The 19,108-nt window shown below is 47.0% G+C and overlaps 1 protein-coding gene across 2 annotated transcripts in view; it reads left to right on the top strand.

Annotated features, from left to right (window-relative positions):
* Positions 1-5,392, top strand: part of FSHR (follicle stimulating hormone receptor) — a 99,487-nt gene extending 94,095 nt beyond the window's left edge. For both annotated transcript variants that reach the window (XM_083733342.1, XM_083733343.1), the window contains one exon: positions 1,693-5,392. In XM_083733342.1, coding sequence (XP_083589468.1) covers positions 1,693-2,926 — 1,234 coding nt within the window. In that variant the 3' untranslated portion in view covers positions 2,927-5,392. The remainder of the gene's footprint in view (positions 1-1,692) is intronic.
* Positions 5,393-19,108: the final 13,716 nt, after the last annotated feature.

Below are 19,108 nucleotides of genomic sequence, written 5' to 3'. Positions count from 1 at the left end.
CAAAACCTCATTAAGGTGCTGCCCTCTCAGGACTCTGCACTTGCCAATGTAAAAGATTTCCACCTCAAGCAATGCTTTCTTCCTCAACATTCAGAAAGAGAAAGACTTTCTTCTCACCAACCACCTCTCTCCCACACAGAGGGGAGTGTGGGCTGGCTGGCTGTTTTATCTCTACACACACACACACACACACACACATACACACACACAAAGACCACTCCACTTGGCATAGAAATGCAATGTCGGTTTCCAAACCTCCTCTGCAGTCAGTCATCCAGAGAGTTGCTGTTGTTTCCTCCTAAGCTTTGATCAAAGAAATCAAAGAAAGGTGATGATTCTTTCATGGGATTGAGTTCGGCGGCAGAGACTTCAAGTCAGCTTTTGTGTTCAAGATAGGCTTCCCTCCCACACACACAAGGAAGACGAGAGATGAAGCTGGGGCTGTTTAGGGATTGGGGAGGTGGGAGAGAGAGAATTTGGTTTGTTTTGCATTTGAAGGGGAGCCCACTTAATTCATACTTCCTGAAATAATATGCGATCCAAAACATAGCTGAAATGGAGACTTCTCTGAATTTTGCAGAGCAATTCTGCCGCTAGGCATTGTGGGTGTTGAGGAAGGCCACTCCCCCCTGGAAGCCAATTCCTAGGGCGTGGGGACCACACTCACCACTACTGCTTTAAGAGGCTCCAGCAAGGCCTCAGGACACTGATGCTGCTGCTGCTGCTGCTGCTACTGCTGCAGCAAATGTCGAAAATTGTGTTACATATTTTAAAAGCATTTTTACTTTGTTGCACTGTGAAAGGTGGTTTTATTTATATATTTTTATTTTATTTTATTTTTTATTTTTGTTTGGGGTGGGACAAATGTCGAGTTGGGGTAGGGGTTAGTTTTATTTTAGTATAATTGTTTTTGGCTTTGTTTTTACTTTTACTATTTTGTTAGGCTATTGTACAGGTTGTATTTTCTTTTTAATGTTTTTAATATTTGGTGCTGTATTGTTTATAATATTTGGTTGGAAGCCTCCCAGAGTGGCTGGGGAAACCCAGCCAGATGGGCAGGGTATAAATATTATTATTATTATTATTATTATTATTATTATTATTATTATTATTATTATTAGGCAATGAATGCATAAATGCATATATTGGGGCTGTTAAACTGTCCATATAAGTGCATATGTTAATTTTTTAAAAAGCACAAATGATATATAAAATAACTTACATTATATTGGGGGAAATTGCTTTGCAAAAATGTTTGCATTGTGCAAAATTGCACATGAGCATGCGTATAATTAGTGGGAATGGACCAAGTTCTTGTGGGGGGGGGGTACCATTGGTGAGAAAGCCCTCTGCCTTGTAGGTTATCTCTGTGCTGCCAATGGACAATGGACATGGATAGGGCAGATGATCTTAAAGAAGTAAGTTGAGATGGGAGTAGGTGCCCCTTCATATATTTGAACCCCAAGCCATTTAGGATTCTAAAGGTAAGTATCTGCACCTTGACATGGACCCAGAGGTTTCGATATAAAGCCCTGTGTAATTTGTCATTAAAAAGAGAACTGCAAAGGGTTTTGCCACAGTTAACAAGGGAAAATGCAATAGTTGGCATTTGTGTTTGTGTGTGTACCTGCGCATGCGCAAATCTTTCTTTCTTGCTGCGTTTGTGACCATATTCTTTTTCTTCCCTTCCAGTTCTTTTTTCCACCCCATATGCAATAAGTTATCTCTTCTGCTAGATATCGACGGGACAGATTTTGACCTGGACGATGAGCACGATTACTACCAAAGCCTGTGCAAGGAAGAGGTTGAAGTCATTTGCTTCCCTGAGCCGGATGCCTTCAACCCCTGTGAAGACATCATGGGCTACAACGTCCTCCGGGTTCTCATATGGTTCATCAGCATCCTCGCCATCATGGGGAACCTGGTTGTGTTCCTGATCATAGTCAACAGCCAGTCCAAGCTCACTGTCCCTCGGTTCCTCATGTGCAACCTTGCGTTTGCAGACCTCTGCACCGGCATCTATCTGTTGCTGATCGCCATCAAAGACATACAGACCAAAAGCCAGTATTACAACTATGCCATCGACTGGCAAACGGGTGCGGGTTGCAAAGCAGCCGGCTTCTTCACCGTCTTTGCCAGCGAACTTTCCGTCTACACCCTGACCTTCATTACATTGGAGCGGTGGCACACCATAACCTATGCCATGGAGCTGGAACGCAAAGTCCGCTTCCGACACGCTGTGGCCTTCATGCTTGTCGGATGGGCTTTTGCCTTCACTGTGGCCATCCTCCCCATTTTCCAAGTCAGCAGCTACATGAAAGTTAGCATCTGCCTACCCATGGATATAGAAACTCGCCTTGCCCAGGCATATATCATGTTTCTGCTGGTACTGAACATCCTGGCCTTTCTCATCATCTGCACTTGCTACATCAGCATCTACATCACCGTGAGGAACCCCAACATCATCTCGTCCAACAGCGACACCAAAATTGCCAAGCGCATGGCGGTCCTGATCTTCACGGACTTCCTCTGCATGGCGCCCATCTCCTTTTTCGCCATATCGGCATCGCTCAAATACCCTCTCATCACCGTCTCCAACTCAAAGATCCTCCTGGTTTTGTTCTACCCCATCAACTCGTGCGCCAACCCGTTCCTGTACGCCATCTTCACCAAGAATTTCCGCAAGGATTTTTTCATTTTGCTGAGCAAATTTGGCCTTTGCGAAAAGCAAGCTCAGATTTACCGAACAGAAACCTCCTCCACCGTTCCTACCTCTCATATGAAAAATGGGCACTGTACACCTGCTCCCAAAGCCAGCGAGGGACCTGCCTATGCATTAGTCCCCCTGAATCATGTGAACTCAGAACACACGGGGGTAGGACCCGAATCAACGGCTCCGAGTTCCAAGAAGGGAGATTCTGACTAAACATACGAAAAAGCTTTCTAGGTTGTGGAGTCTCCTTCCTTGGAAGTTTTTAAGCAGAGGCTGGATGACCATCTGTCATGGATGCTTTAGCTGTGATTCCTGGCATTGCAGGAGGTTGGACTAGATGACGCTTAGGGTCCCTTCCAACTCTGCGGTTCTATGATTCTATGATCCGTGGAGTTATGCCAGGAATTATCAAAGAGGGACCCATGCTTTCCGGGAGAGACAGAATTACAAAAGAAGACAAAAGCTTCTGTTCTTACCATTTACATTCCAAAATGTATCAAACCTCAGTGTTCTTAGGATTAGGTATGCCTACCTGTGAGTTGTGTTGCGACTTGATTTTCCCAGGTACTCAAGCAGATTCTGCAAAACAAAAACTTGATTTTCAAACTTCTGGGGAGGTTTTGTTATTTCCCCCCTTTGCTGTGTGAACCCACAAACCGAAAGCTTACTTAGCGCTCATCTAGACTTCCTTTTGCATTGCATTTCTAGGCCCGGGTCTGGGCTTTAAAGCTCCATGTCCGAGCAGGTTTTGTCGCTGTCTGTTTGTCCTGGGACTTTACCCAGGTAAACCCACACTTTACCACTGAATCGGAGAAAATGGCAATTGGGTTTTCCGTGAATTGTCGTTTGCTCTGATTCAGTAGTAAAACGGGGAGGGGGTGTCCGAGCAGAGGCAGATTTAGGGCAGCACAACCGGTTCTCCCACACTGGGTGCTGAGCTAAGGGTGGGGCCATAAGGCGTTGCAACTACGACATAATGAATTTAGCAGCATGGAAGGCAAGAGCCGGGGATTGCCGAAATTTGGCCTTGAACAGGACGCCACCTGACCTGTGCCTGGAAAACGCAGTGCAAAAGGAAGTCTGGGTGAGCCCCAAACAAATGTTTTGAGATGCTTTGTATCAAATCTGACCCTCCAGATGTTGTGGGAGTCCATCTCACATCAGCCAGAGCCCATGTGGTTAATGGTCAAGGATCATGAGAGCTGCCATCGAACAACATCTCGCCATAGCTTGCCCACCCCTTATCTACTGAATTGGTAGAAGCTCTCCAAACTCTCATGCAACGGTCTTTCCAAGTGGTTCTGCTACCTATGAACCAAATATGTTGAAAGTTGAACCTGAGACCTTCTGCATGCAAAATGTGTGCTCCATCGCTGATTTACCCCTTTCTACATGTTTGCCTCAGTAATAAAAGGGAAGCACTGTGGGTCTCATGAGAAGCTCTCTAGGTGATACACTGGCTCCCTACACTATGGGGACCGCAGACCCTTGCTCCCCCCCTCTTTTTTCATATCCTGGTTCCCAGAACCTAAACCAAAGGTAAGAGTGAGCATTAACTCTCCAAATCAGTGTAATTTCTTGGTAATATTCAAGGAGGCTCAGAGTCACACTTCAATAGATACAGCCTGGAAGATCAGCACCTCCATTTTTAAAAGTTAAAAGCTGCCAGCAGGGCAAGGAATGGATTAATCTATATTGTACAGGGAGGGGGTTAACCCTTTCTTCTTATGCCATTTCCCTGATTTAAACGTCCCCTCATGCTTCCACTTGCCCGCAAGGAAAAAAATCAGGTGAGCTATAGTACATGTATCTTCTCTCGACCAGAACAAACAGCAGCATGTGGCGAGAAAGGGGGAAGCTTAGATTATTATTATTTTAATGGTGTCAGGTAAAGGGTTAACTCCCCTCATAATACTGTGAAGTTGATGTGACTCACAGCTTCTTTAAAGTTTTTAAAAAAAACACCCTAATGGAATAATTCACAGATCTCCGATCAGTGGTCTCTCATGTCTTATGTACCGATGCTTTCAGTTGTTCTCATTCCAGTCTGGCTTCAGGCCTAGTCATGGCACTGAAACTGCCTTGGACCCACTTTTTGATGGCATTTATCAGGAGAGAGATGGGGGAATTGTGACTCTGATTGTTCTTGATCTTCTGGTGGCTCTCGTTACCATTAACCACAGTATCCTTCTGAGGTATTCTCAGAAAGGTGGGGGGCACAGTACTTCAGCAGTTCCTCTCCTATGTCCATCACCATTTCCAAAAGTAGTCATGGGAGGATACTGTTCAGCACCATGAGAGTTGTCCTGGCCCCATCTTGTCCCCCCATGTTATTTAAAATCTGTATGAGGCCTATGGCCACTGTCATCAGGTGATTTGGTGTGAAGTGTCATCCATATGCAGGTGATACCCAGCTCTATCTCTGTTTCATCTGAATTAGAAGAGGCAGTGATGGATTGGATGTGGGTCAAGAAACTAAAGCTGAATCCTGAAAAGACAGAGGTGTTGTGTGTCCTGGGTTCTCACATCCATGAGGTGGAGAAGTGGCCTGCCCGGGACAGGGTTGCACTCCCCTAGAAGGAGCAAGTTTGCAGCTTGGGGATGTTCCTGGGATGGATCTACACACAGGGGAGAAACCGCTATGTAAAAATTGCATAAAATTATTTTTGCTCTCTGGCATCATCTGGTGTTGCATGTTTATAATGAATGCAAAACATTTTTTGTCTAATGTAGCTGAGTCCCTGGACTCAGCACTGTCACTGGCGGCTTAGGTGGCCTCAGTAGCAACAAGTGCCTTTTTACAGCTCCAGCTGGTTTGCCACCTATGGTCCCTTTTGGACAGAGATGACTTAGCCACTGTGCTCCATGCTCTAGTACAGGCATCCCCATCCTGTGGCCCTCCAGATGTTTTGGCCTACAACTCCCATGATCCCTAGCTAACAGGACCAGTGGTCAGGGATGATGGGAATTGAAGTCCAAAACATCTGGAGGGCTGAAGGTTGGGGATTTCTGCTCTAGTAACTTCCAGGTTGGATTGTTGGAAGGCACTATACATGGGGCTGCCCTTGAAGACTACTCAGAAACGTTAATTGGTACAAAATGCAGCAGCCAGATTATTGGCTGGGCTTCCACTGAGATCTCCTTAAACAACTCAGCCTAAAAGACCACCTCTTTTCCTGCAAACCCTCTCAGGTGCTGAGATCAGCAGAGGAGGCCCCCTTGGTAGTTCCTCTGCCCTCAGAGGTTCAAGGGGTGGCTGTCTGCGACAGGGCCTTCTCTGTGGTGTCCCCTAGGCTGTGAAACTTCCTCCCCACAAAGATGAATCTGGCATCTTCATTGTACAGCTTCCAGCAAACACTGAAGACCTCTCAACCTCAGCTTTTGACATTTGAGGTGTATCTTTTTTAGGACCCACCTTATATTTGTGATTATAAGCTTCTTTTAAACTGTTTCAAATACTATGTTTTAATGTTTCAACCCACCCTGGGGACCTTAGGGTGAAGGATCAGGGAACTAACAAACACAACTTGGAGGGTTCCCTGAGACAAACTTTGAAAACTGTTAACTTGATGGTGGAGCAATGACTGTGAATTAAGAAACCAGTTTGAAGGATGGGGGAGAATTTTAGGGGGAGGGAAGAAATTTGATTCCAATTGCACTCAGGTGAATGCAGCTAAGCTGCACTTTCTGAAACAACGCACGGACTGAAATTTGCATTTCTACACATTTGCAGCCAAGTGGTGCCACAGAGCCTAGGACTTGCCGATTGGAAGGTCGGCGGTTCAAATCCCCACGACGGGGTGAGCTCCCATTGCTCGGTCCCTGCTCCTGCCAACCTAGCAGTTCGAAAGCACGTCAAAGTGCAAGTAGATAAATAGGTACCACTCCGGCGGGAAGGTAAATGGCGTTTCCGTGCGCTGCTCTGGTTTGCCAGAAGCGGCTTAGTCATGCTGGCCACATGACCCAGAAGCTGGACGCCGGCTCCCTTGGCCAGTAAAGCGAGATGAGCACCGCAACCCCAGAGTCGGTCACGACTGGACCTAACGGTCAGGGTTCCCTTTACCTTTACCTTAAGGTAAAGGTAAAGGTACCCCTGCCCGTACCTTAATGGGTACTATTTAATGGGTACTTAATGGGTACCTTTACCTTAATGGGTACTAAAACACACATGCTGGAGTAAAGTGAATGAAAAAGCATATACTGGTGAAAATAACATACTGCTTTATATTAGGGGAAATTACATGTTAGGCAAAAGTACAGACACGTGTGTATATTAGAAGAAATCCACATGAAAATGCTGTGAATTTTCACGAGGACTTTTAAAAAAAATATGAAACTGATGTGGAAATGTAAAGAACTGAATTTAAGACTGGAAAAATAAGAAACTGAAATTGAATGTGTATTTGTGGGTCACAGCAGACCCCATTTTCTACTGTATTTCATATTATCATAAATGGCCAGCATGGTTGCCATAAATAATAAAATCCTTATTTGTGCTGTGTCTTGTGCTGCCCTATGGAATAGCTCCACTTCATTCCCTCACTGCATGGCATCATGAAGATGTTTTCCCTGTTCATCTATCATATCTCCCACCAGAGCTCAGGGGGAAAAAACACATTATCTTGAATGCAATGGAACAGTTCCCCCACAATATCCCCCAATATGTTCTGGCCTCTATAGATTGCTCTGCCCATTTCCAACTCTGTGGTTCATCTCGACTTTCTGGGAATCAACTCTTTCACTTTAACACTTTGCTTTCCTAACCTCATTGCTTTTATATCCATTTCTTTTCTCCTCCACCCCTTAAATTGCAGGGGGAGCAGTCATAATCAGGATTGTGGTGAGGAGGGAAGAATACACTATGAAACATAGAATTATAGGGTTGGAAGGAACCCTGAGGGTCATCTAGTCCAGTGTTTCCCAACCTTTTTTGGGCAAAGGCACACTTGTTTCATGAAAAAAATCTCGAGGCACACCACCATTAGAAAATGTTTAAAAAATTAACTCTGTGCCTATATTGACTATATATAAAGTAACTCTCTTTAATAGGAATCAAATAAACACAAAGAAAGTATTTTATAATTACTTTATTATGAAATAGTAAGTAAACAGAAATATGAAAAATTATAAAATACTTTATTCAGTGCGCAACCTGGGCCTGTTTGTTATTCTGGCTGGAATCGAAGAAAGACACACACGTAGCTCTTCGTCAACAGCTCTCAGTCTCTCTCTGTATTTAGTTTTTATAGCAAATGAAAGAAGAGTAAGCAGGCTGGGGTGGGTTAAAGTAAGGGCTGAAAGTGCCTAGATGAAGTGGGGGAAGCTAGAGAGGAGGTACATTCTGACGTTTGAGGATAGACTAGGTTCTTTATGTGAATGATAGGTGAGTTATTTGACAGATCGAACTGAGAGCAAGGTGTGGCTTGTGTAGCTGGGGTGGACATGAATGTTTGGGGTGCAAACCCCAGGCCGGCCAGGTCCGAGGGGGGGCAGGGAGAGACGGGCCTGCCTGCCTCTGCCTGCGCTGTGGTGTGTTTTGCCCCGACCGACGGACGGACCGACCTGCCAGCTGTCTCCGCAGTAGCAGTGCGGACTGGAGCTCCGTCATTCTCCCCACCGGTGCCTGGGGAGGGGAGTGTGGGGCGGCCGCTGTGGAAGCGACGGCGTGCTCCTCCTCCTCCTCCTCTTGCCGGGCTAGAGCCAGCCGGCTAGCGCTCGCCCCTCCTTGCTCGAGCCGACCCCGCCGCCAGGGGCCTTCCCGTCCTCTCAGCGGCGCCGCCTCGCGTCCCTTGTCCGGGGGTTGGGAGGGGGCTGGGGGGGAGGAAGGGGGCGAGGGGGAGCAGCCGCCGCCGCTCCTGAGGAGATTCTGAGGCGGTGGCGGGCAACGCGTGGCGGAAGAGGAGGGGTCCCGCCACCCCGCGTTTCTCTCTCTCCCTCACGGAAACCTTCCCCTCAGCTTCTGCCGCTTTTTCTCTTCTTTCCCTCTTCCTTTTTTTTTTTAAAAAAAATGAAAAATCTTTCCTTTCTCTCTTTTCCAGCCCCCCTCCCCTCTTCACGGAATTTCACTGCACTCGGGCGCCGCAGCGCGCAGGCGCACTGCTCGCTCCTCTTTCCGCGCAGGCGCCTTCTCTTGCTCTTTCGCCTCCTTTTCTTTCTCTCTCGATGGTCCGCCTACAAAGGAGCGAGGGAGGCGCCCGCCATGTTTGGATTTGAATCCAGCAGGAGATGCCGCCGCCGCCCCGCCTCTCGCTGCCCGACTCGCCCGCCTCCCTCCCACGGCACACCAGGCAACGTCTCGCGGGACACTAGTGTGCCGCGGAACACCGGTTGGGAAACACTGATCTAGTCTAACCTCCTGCAATGCAGCAATCTCAGCTAAAGCATCCATGAAGGACCAGGTGCGCAGCCTGGGAGTCATTTTGGACTCACACCTGTCCATGGAGGCGCAGGTTAATTCTGTGTCCAGGGCAGCCGTCTACCAGCTCCATCTGGTACGCAGGCTGAGACCCTATCTACCCACAGACTGTCTTGCCAGAGTGCTGCATACTCTAGTTATCTCCTGCTTGGACTACTGCAATGCGCTCTACGTGGGGCTACCTTTGAAGGTGACCCGGAAACTGCAACTAATCCAGAATGCGGCAGCTAGACTGGTGACTGGGAGTGGTCGCCAGGACCACATAACACCAGTCCTAAGAGATCTGCATTGGCTCCCAGTACGTTTCTGAGCACAATTCAAAGTGTTAGTGCTGACATTTAAAGCCCTAAATGGCCTCAAAGGCCCAGTAGACCTGAAGGAGCGTCTCCACTCCCATCGTTCTGCCCGGACACTGAGGTCCAGCGCCGAGGGCCTTCTGGCGGTTCCCTCATTGCGAGAAGTGAGGTTACAGGGAACCAGACAGAGGGCCTTCTCGGTAGTGGCACCCGCCCTGTGGAATTCCCTCCCTTCAGATGTGAAGGAAATAAGTAGCTATCTTATCTTTAAAAGACATCTGAAGGCAGCCCTGTTTAGGGAAGTTTTTAATATTTAATGCTGTATTTTTAACACTTGATTGGAAGCTGCCCAGAGTGACTGGGGAAACTCAGCCAGATGGGCGGGGTATAAATAAATTATTATTATTATTATTATTATTATTATTATTATTATTATGGCTACCCAACCTTTGCTAAAACAAAAACAAAAAAATCCTCCAATTAAAGAAACCGTATATTCCCCACAGGGACTGCTGGTGGCTACAGAATGTTATTTGGATTCCACAAGTCTGGAAACGGAGTAGCTTTTCTATAAGCAACTTAAAACTGGCCAGCGGCAATTGGGTACTATTAAATTTCCATGTCTGGTGGAAGCAGCTTGTAACCTATTTCCTATTTGATTTGGGTTCCTGAGGCTTCGCCAAGTCTCATCTTTGTGATTGAGAACTTTGGGGTTGGTGTTCTGTTGGAAGACTACAGAACGATGAACGGTCAGGAAATAAATTTGAGAAGTTAAGGATGTCTTGCAAACACACATACACACACACACACACACACACACACACACACAAAATAACATTTACCAGTCCAGTGCGATTAGGCAAACTGCATAGAAGGGCAGGAATTAACAAGGTCACTGCAAAATGTTCCACATGCCAGGCAGGAATACCAGCTACGTGTTGTGGACTGATATTAAGTAAAATAATTTCTGGTGAAGATTTGAACCCGTGGCCCATCATTGGATCACAACTCCCATCATCCTTGACCTTTGGCCATGCTGGCTAAGGCTGATGGGAGTTGGAGTCTTACTTAGGCACAGGTTCCTCACCTGAAATTTTGGAGGAAGTTCAGGAACTGAGTAGTATATGGGTGGAATGTTAGCACAGTAACAGGAAATTCAAAAGCAAGGTCTTTATTTGCATATAAGTAAAATGTGGCCAGGGACGCGGGTGGCGCTGTGGGTTAAACCATAGAGTCTAGGACTTGCTGATCAGAAGGTCGGCGGTTCGAATCCCTGCAATGGGGTGAGCTCCCATTGCTTGGTCCCTGTTCCTGCCAACCTAGCAGTTCGAAAGCACGTCAAAAATGCAAGTAGATAAATAGGTACCACTCTGGCGAGAAGGTAAACGGCCTTTCCGTGTGCTGCTCTGGTTCGCCAGAAGCGGTTTAGTCATGCTGGCCACATGACCCCGGAAGCTGTATGCCGGCTCCCTTGGCCAATAAAGCGAGATGAGTGCCGCAACCCCAGAGTCGGCCATGACTGGACCTAATGGTCAGGGGTCCTTTAAAATGTGGCCAGAAGACAGAAGTGCCTGGCATGCTCTGGTCCATGGGGTCACGAAGAGTCGGACACGACTAAACGACTAAACAACAACAAAGTGTGGCCAAATGCCCTCTCTAAGGGAGCTGATAGCCATGGCAAATGACATTAGCAGTCTGTTGGAAACTGCAGCATCTCCAAGGAGCTTTATTGATACAATTGCCTTTCGACTATGTTGTACTTCCACTTCTCAAATCTCCTTTTGCCCAAGCTAATATCAGAGAAATAATAAATAACAGCCGAGGACAAGTATATATAGCTGAAGAGGGAGTGTGTTGATGAAGTCTGCAAGAAGTGCTTTCACTTATCTACAATTCCACTTATCTGGTACATCCTCTGCAGCTGGGGTCAAGGTAACCTCTGGGAGGATCTGGCCAATTGCAAAAAAAAAAACCATAAAAAATCCAAGGCTGTCATCGAGCACTCAGACAGCACAACAGCAGCGTGAGGTTGAGAAAACTATTAAGCAAATAAATCAGGGGTGCTGGAATATTTGTATCGAGTTGAAATTGCTCTTTGCATTTAAGATCCTAGCCTGCTTGTGCAATAAAGACATTGGAATTCTCAGAGGTAACTCTGGCAAAGGATTGAGTTCAGAAGGTGCACTTTTAAAAGCCCAAAGCGTTCCACTTCTTCCCCTCTGATCTCTGTCCAGCTGTGTCTCTGATCTCTCCCTTTAGACACTGAGCTGCTTAAGATGTAAATGCTAAAATAGGGATGGGAAACCTTTAGCTCCCCAGATGTTGCTGGTCTACAGCTCTCATCATCCCTAACCTCTGGTTTTGCTGGCAGGAAGGGTTAGAGTCCAACAACATCTGCTGGGCAATAGGTCCCCCACGCTTGTGCTAAATTATAGTTTAGTGTTGCATATGTGCTGCTACTTGCACCAGTCTCAGGTTCCCATGCTCCCTCTTCCTCTCCTTTGGTGTGGCTACAAGGAGAAGATCAGAACTGTTAGCTTCTGATTTTAAACTAATCAGAGTTCCCTGTTGCATCCAGACTCTGAGTACTTTGATTTTGGTGTGACTTTGACTTAGAGCACAGACAACACATCAGAACAGCTGGGGGGGGGGCTTTTGCTGGGTTGTGCAATTTGAAACTGCAGTGGGGTGTGAGTGCAGCTTTGAATGCTTCCTCTTACTTAAAATATAAACACAGAGAGAGCTCGGATCACCAGTGAAGGCAGTGAAGGTCCTGTGTGAATGCCTGGAGGCGGTTGGAGGATGGATGGTGGCTAAAGGATTGAGGCTGAGTCCTGACAAAACAGAAGTACTGTTCTTTGGGGACAGAGGACAGGCTGGTGTGGAGGTCTCCTTGGTCCTGAATGGGGTAACTGTGCCCCTGAAGGACCAGGTGCACAGCCTGGGAGTCATTTTGGACTCACAGCTGTCCATGGTGGAGCAAGTCAATTCTGTATCCAGGGCAGCTGTCTACCAGCTCCATCTGGTACACAGGCTGAGACCCTACCTGCCCACAGACTGTCTTGCCAGAGTGGGGCATGCTCTAGTTATCTCCCGCTTGGACTACTGCAATGCGCTCTACGTGGGGCTACCTTTGAAGGTGACCTGGAAACTACAACTAATCCAGAAAGCGGCAGCTAGACTGGTGACTGGGGGCAGCCACCGAGACCATATCCTGAAAGACCTACATTGGCTCCTGGTACATTTTCGAGCACAATTCAAAGTGTTGGTGTTGACCTTTAAAGCCCTAAATGGCCTCGGACCAGTATACCTGAAGGAGTGTCTCCACCCCCATTGTTCTGCCCGGACACTGAGGTCCAGCGCCGAGGGCCTTCTGGTGGTTCCCTCACTGTGAGAAGTGAGGTTACAGGGAACCAGGCAGAGGGCCTTCTCAGTAGTGGCACCCGCCCTGTGGAACGCCCTCCCATCAGATGTCAAAGAGATAAACAACTACCTGACATTTAGAAGACATCTGAAGGCAGCCTTGTTCAGGGAAGTTTTTAATGTGTGACATTTTAATGTATTTTTAATCTTTGTTTGAAGCCGCCCAGAGTGGCTGGGGAAACCCAGCCAGATGGGCGGGGTACAAATAATAAATTACTATTCCTATTACTTCTTCATTACAAGCATCCCCATATGACAGGACCAATGCTGAGGCCAAGAGATAGCACCTTTCTGCACAAGACCTCTACCAGGTGTGTAGCATTCCCTGACTCACACATGAGCCCCAGCTTCGCAGCAGTGGGACGCATCACATGATATGCCCCCTGCAATGTGGGGGGCAAGTCGGCACCCTTGATTAAGAGGCCTTCTCTTTCTCTCACACAGGTATATTTCCTGAGTTCTTCGAGAGGAATTGATAAGGGTGGGTTGTCCGTTTCCGCTCAGCAGTTAGGGAACTAGCTGGTGGGAAGGTTAGGGAACTAGCTGGTGGGCGGGAGAATACTGCTATAATAAGAGGTTTCAGAAAAATGTTCTGCTTGATATAGTCTGACACACACAGAGAGACACACACACAAGACTGCTTTGCATATTATAATTCTCTATAGAAAATGCTTCCACATATGGAGGAACATCAAACACATAGAGCATCATGTGTGGCAATCACTTTTTTGTATTTTGCTCCATGTATGCATACTGACAGTGACATCCAGAACAGAATTCTTGTTTCATGTGTATAATCATCACACTTGTCCATCTCTACATGTAGGTTGCAAGTTCCATTGTTTATTGTTTTACATTATTTTTTTTTTAGTGCCTTTCTTGCAATGTTAATTTCTTGTACACCACCCTGCCTATTGCAACCACAGTAGAAGGGTGGGCATGAATTATCTTGAGTTGCTAATTTAATTAATTAAAAGGAAGGCGTCTTTGCTGCTCTCACCACCATCTCATAGGCCTGCACATGGGCTCTGGATGTTAGAATTCCTGCTCCATGATTGCAGTCATGGGATTTTTGTCTATCACATGATGGTGTATGTTTTGACTCGAGTGGTAAGTGACAGAGACAGGATGTTTGTGTTTCTGTGTTCCGTGAAGTGGGACTATTGTCCTTTGTTCTTTTTCTCTTTGCTGTCTGATGCTAGAGAGAGAGGGCGCCATGTTGCAGTGCTCTGTGTATGTTTATATGTTTATATTAGCCAAAATGCTGAGTTGCTAAGGTCTGTTACGCAAGTTGCACAAACTCTGCAGATCCCTAAGTGTGCCATAGTCTGTTGGCATCAGTCACTGTGATATTCGGGCTGAAGAAAGCTTTTGAAGCTCCCGAATGATCGACCAGGAGGAAGAGAACATGCCAGTCAGGCCTGCCAGTCTCTGCCAGGGTCCTACTCAAATGTAGGCTGAGCTCCCGACACTGGATTCTGCATGGGACTTTTCCGCACTGATGCCCCAGTCATCTCTCTGCCTTTTCCCAGCTTTTTCCCCCGAAAGGGATTACCCAGGCAATACAAAACCCACTGGCACTTTGCACCCAGAGCTCTGCTGCTTACAGTGGTTTCCAGTCTCTTGGTCATACTCAAGCACGACCAAAAGTCAGAAATCACAAAAACAGATGTTGACCTGGGGAGAACCAAATATCGCTGAAATCTCCAGAGTGCTGCTGGGGATTTCATTCCAAGTAGTCCACTGGTGAGCAAGCATCAGCACTGTGTGTGCTTGCTCAAAGCAAACAACCTCTTTCCCTGGAGTAATTAATAGATACAGAATTTTCTCAGCAGCACAGTTCCCTGCCAACCCTGGGAGGGAGCCATTCAAAAAAAATGGAATGCCAGGCACTTGTCTCCCACACACAGCTGCAGATACAGTCAAGTTGTGTTTAGCTACATGAGGAGTACAAAGTGTCCAGGCCTATTTCTGCAGGGTGCATATGGTACACCTAGGATGGCAGCACATGTACACAGGGACACTTCAGTAAGGGGGCATTCATTCATTCATGTTATTTATTCATTATTTCCATGGCAAATCTAATATACAGTGTTCCCTGCAGTGCTTCTGAGAGTCAGTCTGCCTGGAGGGAGCAGAGGCAAGTTCCTCCCCCCCCCCCCCCCGGTGAAAATAAAGAAACATGTCACAATTATTAAGGTTAATGGGCTAAATAAAGTCACAACTTTATTGGTTACAGGTGATGAGCGGTATTGGCTTAGGCATTGGTCCTAACCGACTACCGTATTTTTCACTCTATAGGGCACACTTTTTCCCCTCCAAAAATTGAGGGGAAATGTGTGTGCGTCCTATAGAGCAAATGCAGGCTGCGCGGCTAAGCCCAAAGCCAGAACAGGGAGACGGAGCACTGCGCAGCGCTCCATCTCGCTGTTCTAGCTTGGGGTTAGCTGCGCAAAGCCTCCGCAGCTTCAAAGGCTGCACTCCGGGGGCTTCAGGCAGCTATCCGCAAGCCTTCCGAGTGCAGCAGGAGTTCCCGCTGCTCTCAGAAGGCTTGCAGATAGCTGCCTGTTCTGGGGGCTGGGGTTTGGGGAAGCTCAAGATTTTTTTTTCTTGATTCCCCCCCCCCTCCTAAAAACCAGGTGCGCCCTATGGTCAGGTGCACCCTATGGAGCGAAAAATACGGTATATCCAGCTTCAGCCCGTCCGCTTGAAGTCTGGAAAGGGTTAACCACCAGTAGAGGGAGTCCTGCTGATGCACATCAACTAGGAACTCCCCTGGGGTCACCGCTCTGGGGCGTGCCTTAGGCCCTCACCTCCCTAGGCTTCGGACAGGGCCACGCCCCCCAGAATCCTTTTTCGGACTACCCTTCAAGATGTGGGGCAGGTGATGTGTGCACACTCCAAGTGTCCCTATTTTCCATGGACATCCCTGATTTAGATGAGCCATCCCAGTTTCTGATTTGATCCCAGAATGCTCCATTTTTCCTTAAGGTAAAGGTAAAGGTACCCCTGCCCGTACGGGCCAGTCTTGACAGACTCTGGGGTTGTGCGCCCATCTCACTCAAGAGGCCAGGGGCCAGCGCTGTCCGGAGACACTTCCGGGTCACGTGGCCAGCGTGACAAAGCTGCATCTGGCGAGCCAGCGCAGCACACGGAAACGCTGTTTACCTTCCCGCCAGTAAGCGGTCCCTATTTATCTACTTGCACCCGGAGGTGCTTTCGAACTGCTAGGTTGGCAGGCGCTGGGACCGAGCAGCGGGAGCGCACCCCGCCGCAGGGATTCGAACCGCCGACCTTTCGATCGGCAAGTCCTAGGCGCTGAGGCTTTAACCCACAGCGCCACCTGCGTCCCCTCCATTTTTCCTTAGGATGTTCCTATTTTCATTGGAGAAATGTTGGATGGTATGGAGTTATCTGGCCCCCTGGCCGTCTGAAGGCAATCCTGCATAGGGAAGGGTTTTTAAAATGTTTAACGTTTCATTATGTTTTTATATATGTTGGAAGCTGCCCAGAGTGGCTGGGGCAACCCTGTAAGATGTGTGGGGTATAAAGATTAAAATTATCATTATGGAATGGGGCGCCCCAATTTTAATCAGAGAAATGTTGGAGGCTGTCCAACTGATTCATAGCTCATTCTCTTAGTCACTTCACTATGCTCACCCACATTGAATTGGCCAAGGGTTTTGGCCAAGAATGTGCAACAAGCTGATATGGTCTTTGAAAGAGTAAAAAACAAAAAAACCCTGAAATTTGGATCATGTGTGGCATTGCAGGTGTAGAAAGCATTCTGGTCTGTAGACAAGTCAAGGAGAGGATACCGCAGTATTCTTGGAGCTAATAGTGATGCAGTTATCTCTTTCTCACACCATTTAAAAAAATAAAATAAAATAGGAACTTTCGGGGAGGGAGGGTGCACAGGTTTCCTGTTCAACACTAACCAGGAGGGGGGTGAGGGAAAGCTATTTCTCAGACAGTTAGATTATGGATAACTGGACATTCAGCAAGACAGAAATGGGCTGCGGGTCATAAAAAATGCAGTTGACTTGGGGTAATCTGGAACACCTCAGTAAAATATCTGTAGGCTTTGACAGCCGGAAAAGTTAGCCGCTGAAATAGTGCTGCCATTTCACCACAACACCTCACATAAGCAGCAATTTTGCTATAGAACTGTACCGAAAACGTTTCTTGCATTTTTAAATTAGGGGGGTGGTATCAAGGTGGCGCTGTGGGTTAAAGCCTCAGCGCCTAGGACTTGCCGATTGAAAGGTCGGCGGTTCGAATCCCTGCGGCGGGGTGCGCTCCCGCTGCTCGGTCCCAGCGCCTGCCAACCTAGCAGTTCGAAAGCACCTCCGGGTGCAAGTAGATAAATAGGGACCGCTTACCAGCGGGAAGGTAAACGGCGTTTCCATGTGCAGCTCTGGCTCGCCAGATGCAGCTTTGTCACGCTGGCCACGTGACCCGGAAGTGTCTCCGGACAGCGCTGGCCCCTGGCCTCTTAAGTGAGATGGGCGCACAACCCCAGAGTCTGTCAAGACTGGCCCGTACGAGCAGGGGTACCTTTACCTTTACCTTTATCATTCTCCATCAATTAAGACCACATCTACACTAAACAATTAGTGACTGGTGACTGGGAGCAGCCGCCGAGACCACATAACACATAACACTGGTCTTGAAAGACCTACATTGGCTCCCAGTACGTTTCCGAGCACAATTCAAAGTGTTGGTGCTGACCTTTAAAGCCCTAAATGGCCTCGGCCCAGTATACCTGAAGGTGCGTCTCCACCCCCATCGTTCTACCCGGACACTGAGGTCCAGCGCTGAGAGCCTTCTGGTGGTTCCTTCATTGCAAGAAGTGAGGTTACAGGGAACCAGGCAGAGGGCCTTCTCAGTAGTGGCACCCACCCTGTGGAACACCCTCCATCAGATGTCAAAGAGAACAACAACTACCATACTTTTAGAAGACATCTGAAGGCAGCCCTGTTTAGGGAAGCTTTTAAGGTTTAATAGACTATTGTATTTTAATATTCTGCTCAAAACTGCCCAGAGTGGCTAGGGAAACCCAGCCAGATGGGCAGGGTATAAATAATATATTATTATTATTATTATTATTATTATTATTATTATTATTATTTAAAAAAAGGTTAAAGACCCCTGGATGGTTAAGTCCAGTCAAAAGCAATTATGGGGTTGAGGCGTGCATCTCGCTTTCCCTGCCAAGGGAGTATGTGTTTGTCCACAGACAGCGTTGAGGACAAAGAAGGGGGATGCTTTGGGTATCCTTATTGTGGAAGGGATCACCCATCTCCCCTTCCGATGCTTAAAAAAAGAGTCATGTAAAGTCTTATTCCATCTTTCTGCAGGAGACACCTCTGTGGCAATTGGGTTCATTTCTGCGTACAGGCTGTTGGTGGGGTCTTTCGGTTTCATTCACACAATGTCGTGAGCCCCCCCTAACTGGCACTTCCTGAAACAATATACAAATTGTGAAACGAAATGTGGCAACCTTTGAAGCCTGCATGTTTCTGAATTTTGTGATGCAGTCCTCTAACGAACAAAAGAAAAAAATGTATGTTTAGGGAAAAGCCTGCAAAAATGGCAAATATTATTTTTATTTATTTATTTTCTTTATAAGATTTCTTTCTTGCCTTTCAGTATAAGGTCCCATGGCAAGTTGCAACAAGAGAGTGCACCATTACAAAACAAACGGATAAAGTGATAAAACTTATCTAAAATCAATAAAAATAAAAACCATCCCAGCCAGAACAGTGGTGGAGATAACACAGCAAAAAAATACATTATATGACAGCAAACAACTTGCAAAAAAAAAGCATTAGGGGAAATCGTATATATCAGGAGAAGAGCACACTAAAATGTTAATGGGTTTTCATGAGGACTTTGCCAAATCGATGCACAAATGTGGCGAAGTGAACTTAAGGGTGGAAAAGTGAGGTGCTGAAATTGACAGATTTTTTTTTCTATCCCCTAGTTATATACACTGTAAGGTATTCATGCAATGTCCCAAAATATGTTCAAGTTGCTGTGGGGTGAGAACTAAGTTGGGAGGAGAGAGCACACACACACACACACACACACACACACACCTACTCAACTAAAAAAAGCACACCCAGCATTTGCTCCCAGGAAGTTAAAAAAATCCAACCCCACATTTCCGTACATCCATCTCACGCAGAGCAGCCCTGCAGGATGACCTGCAAAGGGAAAGGAGCATTAATGATGTATAAGTGCACCAAAGAATGTTGT

The sequence above is a fragment of the Podarcis gaigeae genome, assembly GCF_964106915.1.
Source record: "Podarcis gaigeae genome assembly, chromosome: 3".
In the NCBI taxonomy this organism is placed as follows: Eukaryota; Metazoa; Chordata; class Lepidosauria; order Squamata; family Lacertidae; genus Podarcis; species Podarcis gaigeae.
The sequence above is the reverse complement of the archived record's forward strand: the minus strand, read 5'-3'. Positions and strand labels throughout refer to the sequence as shown.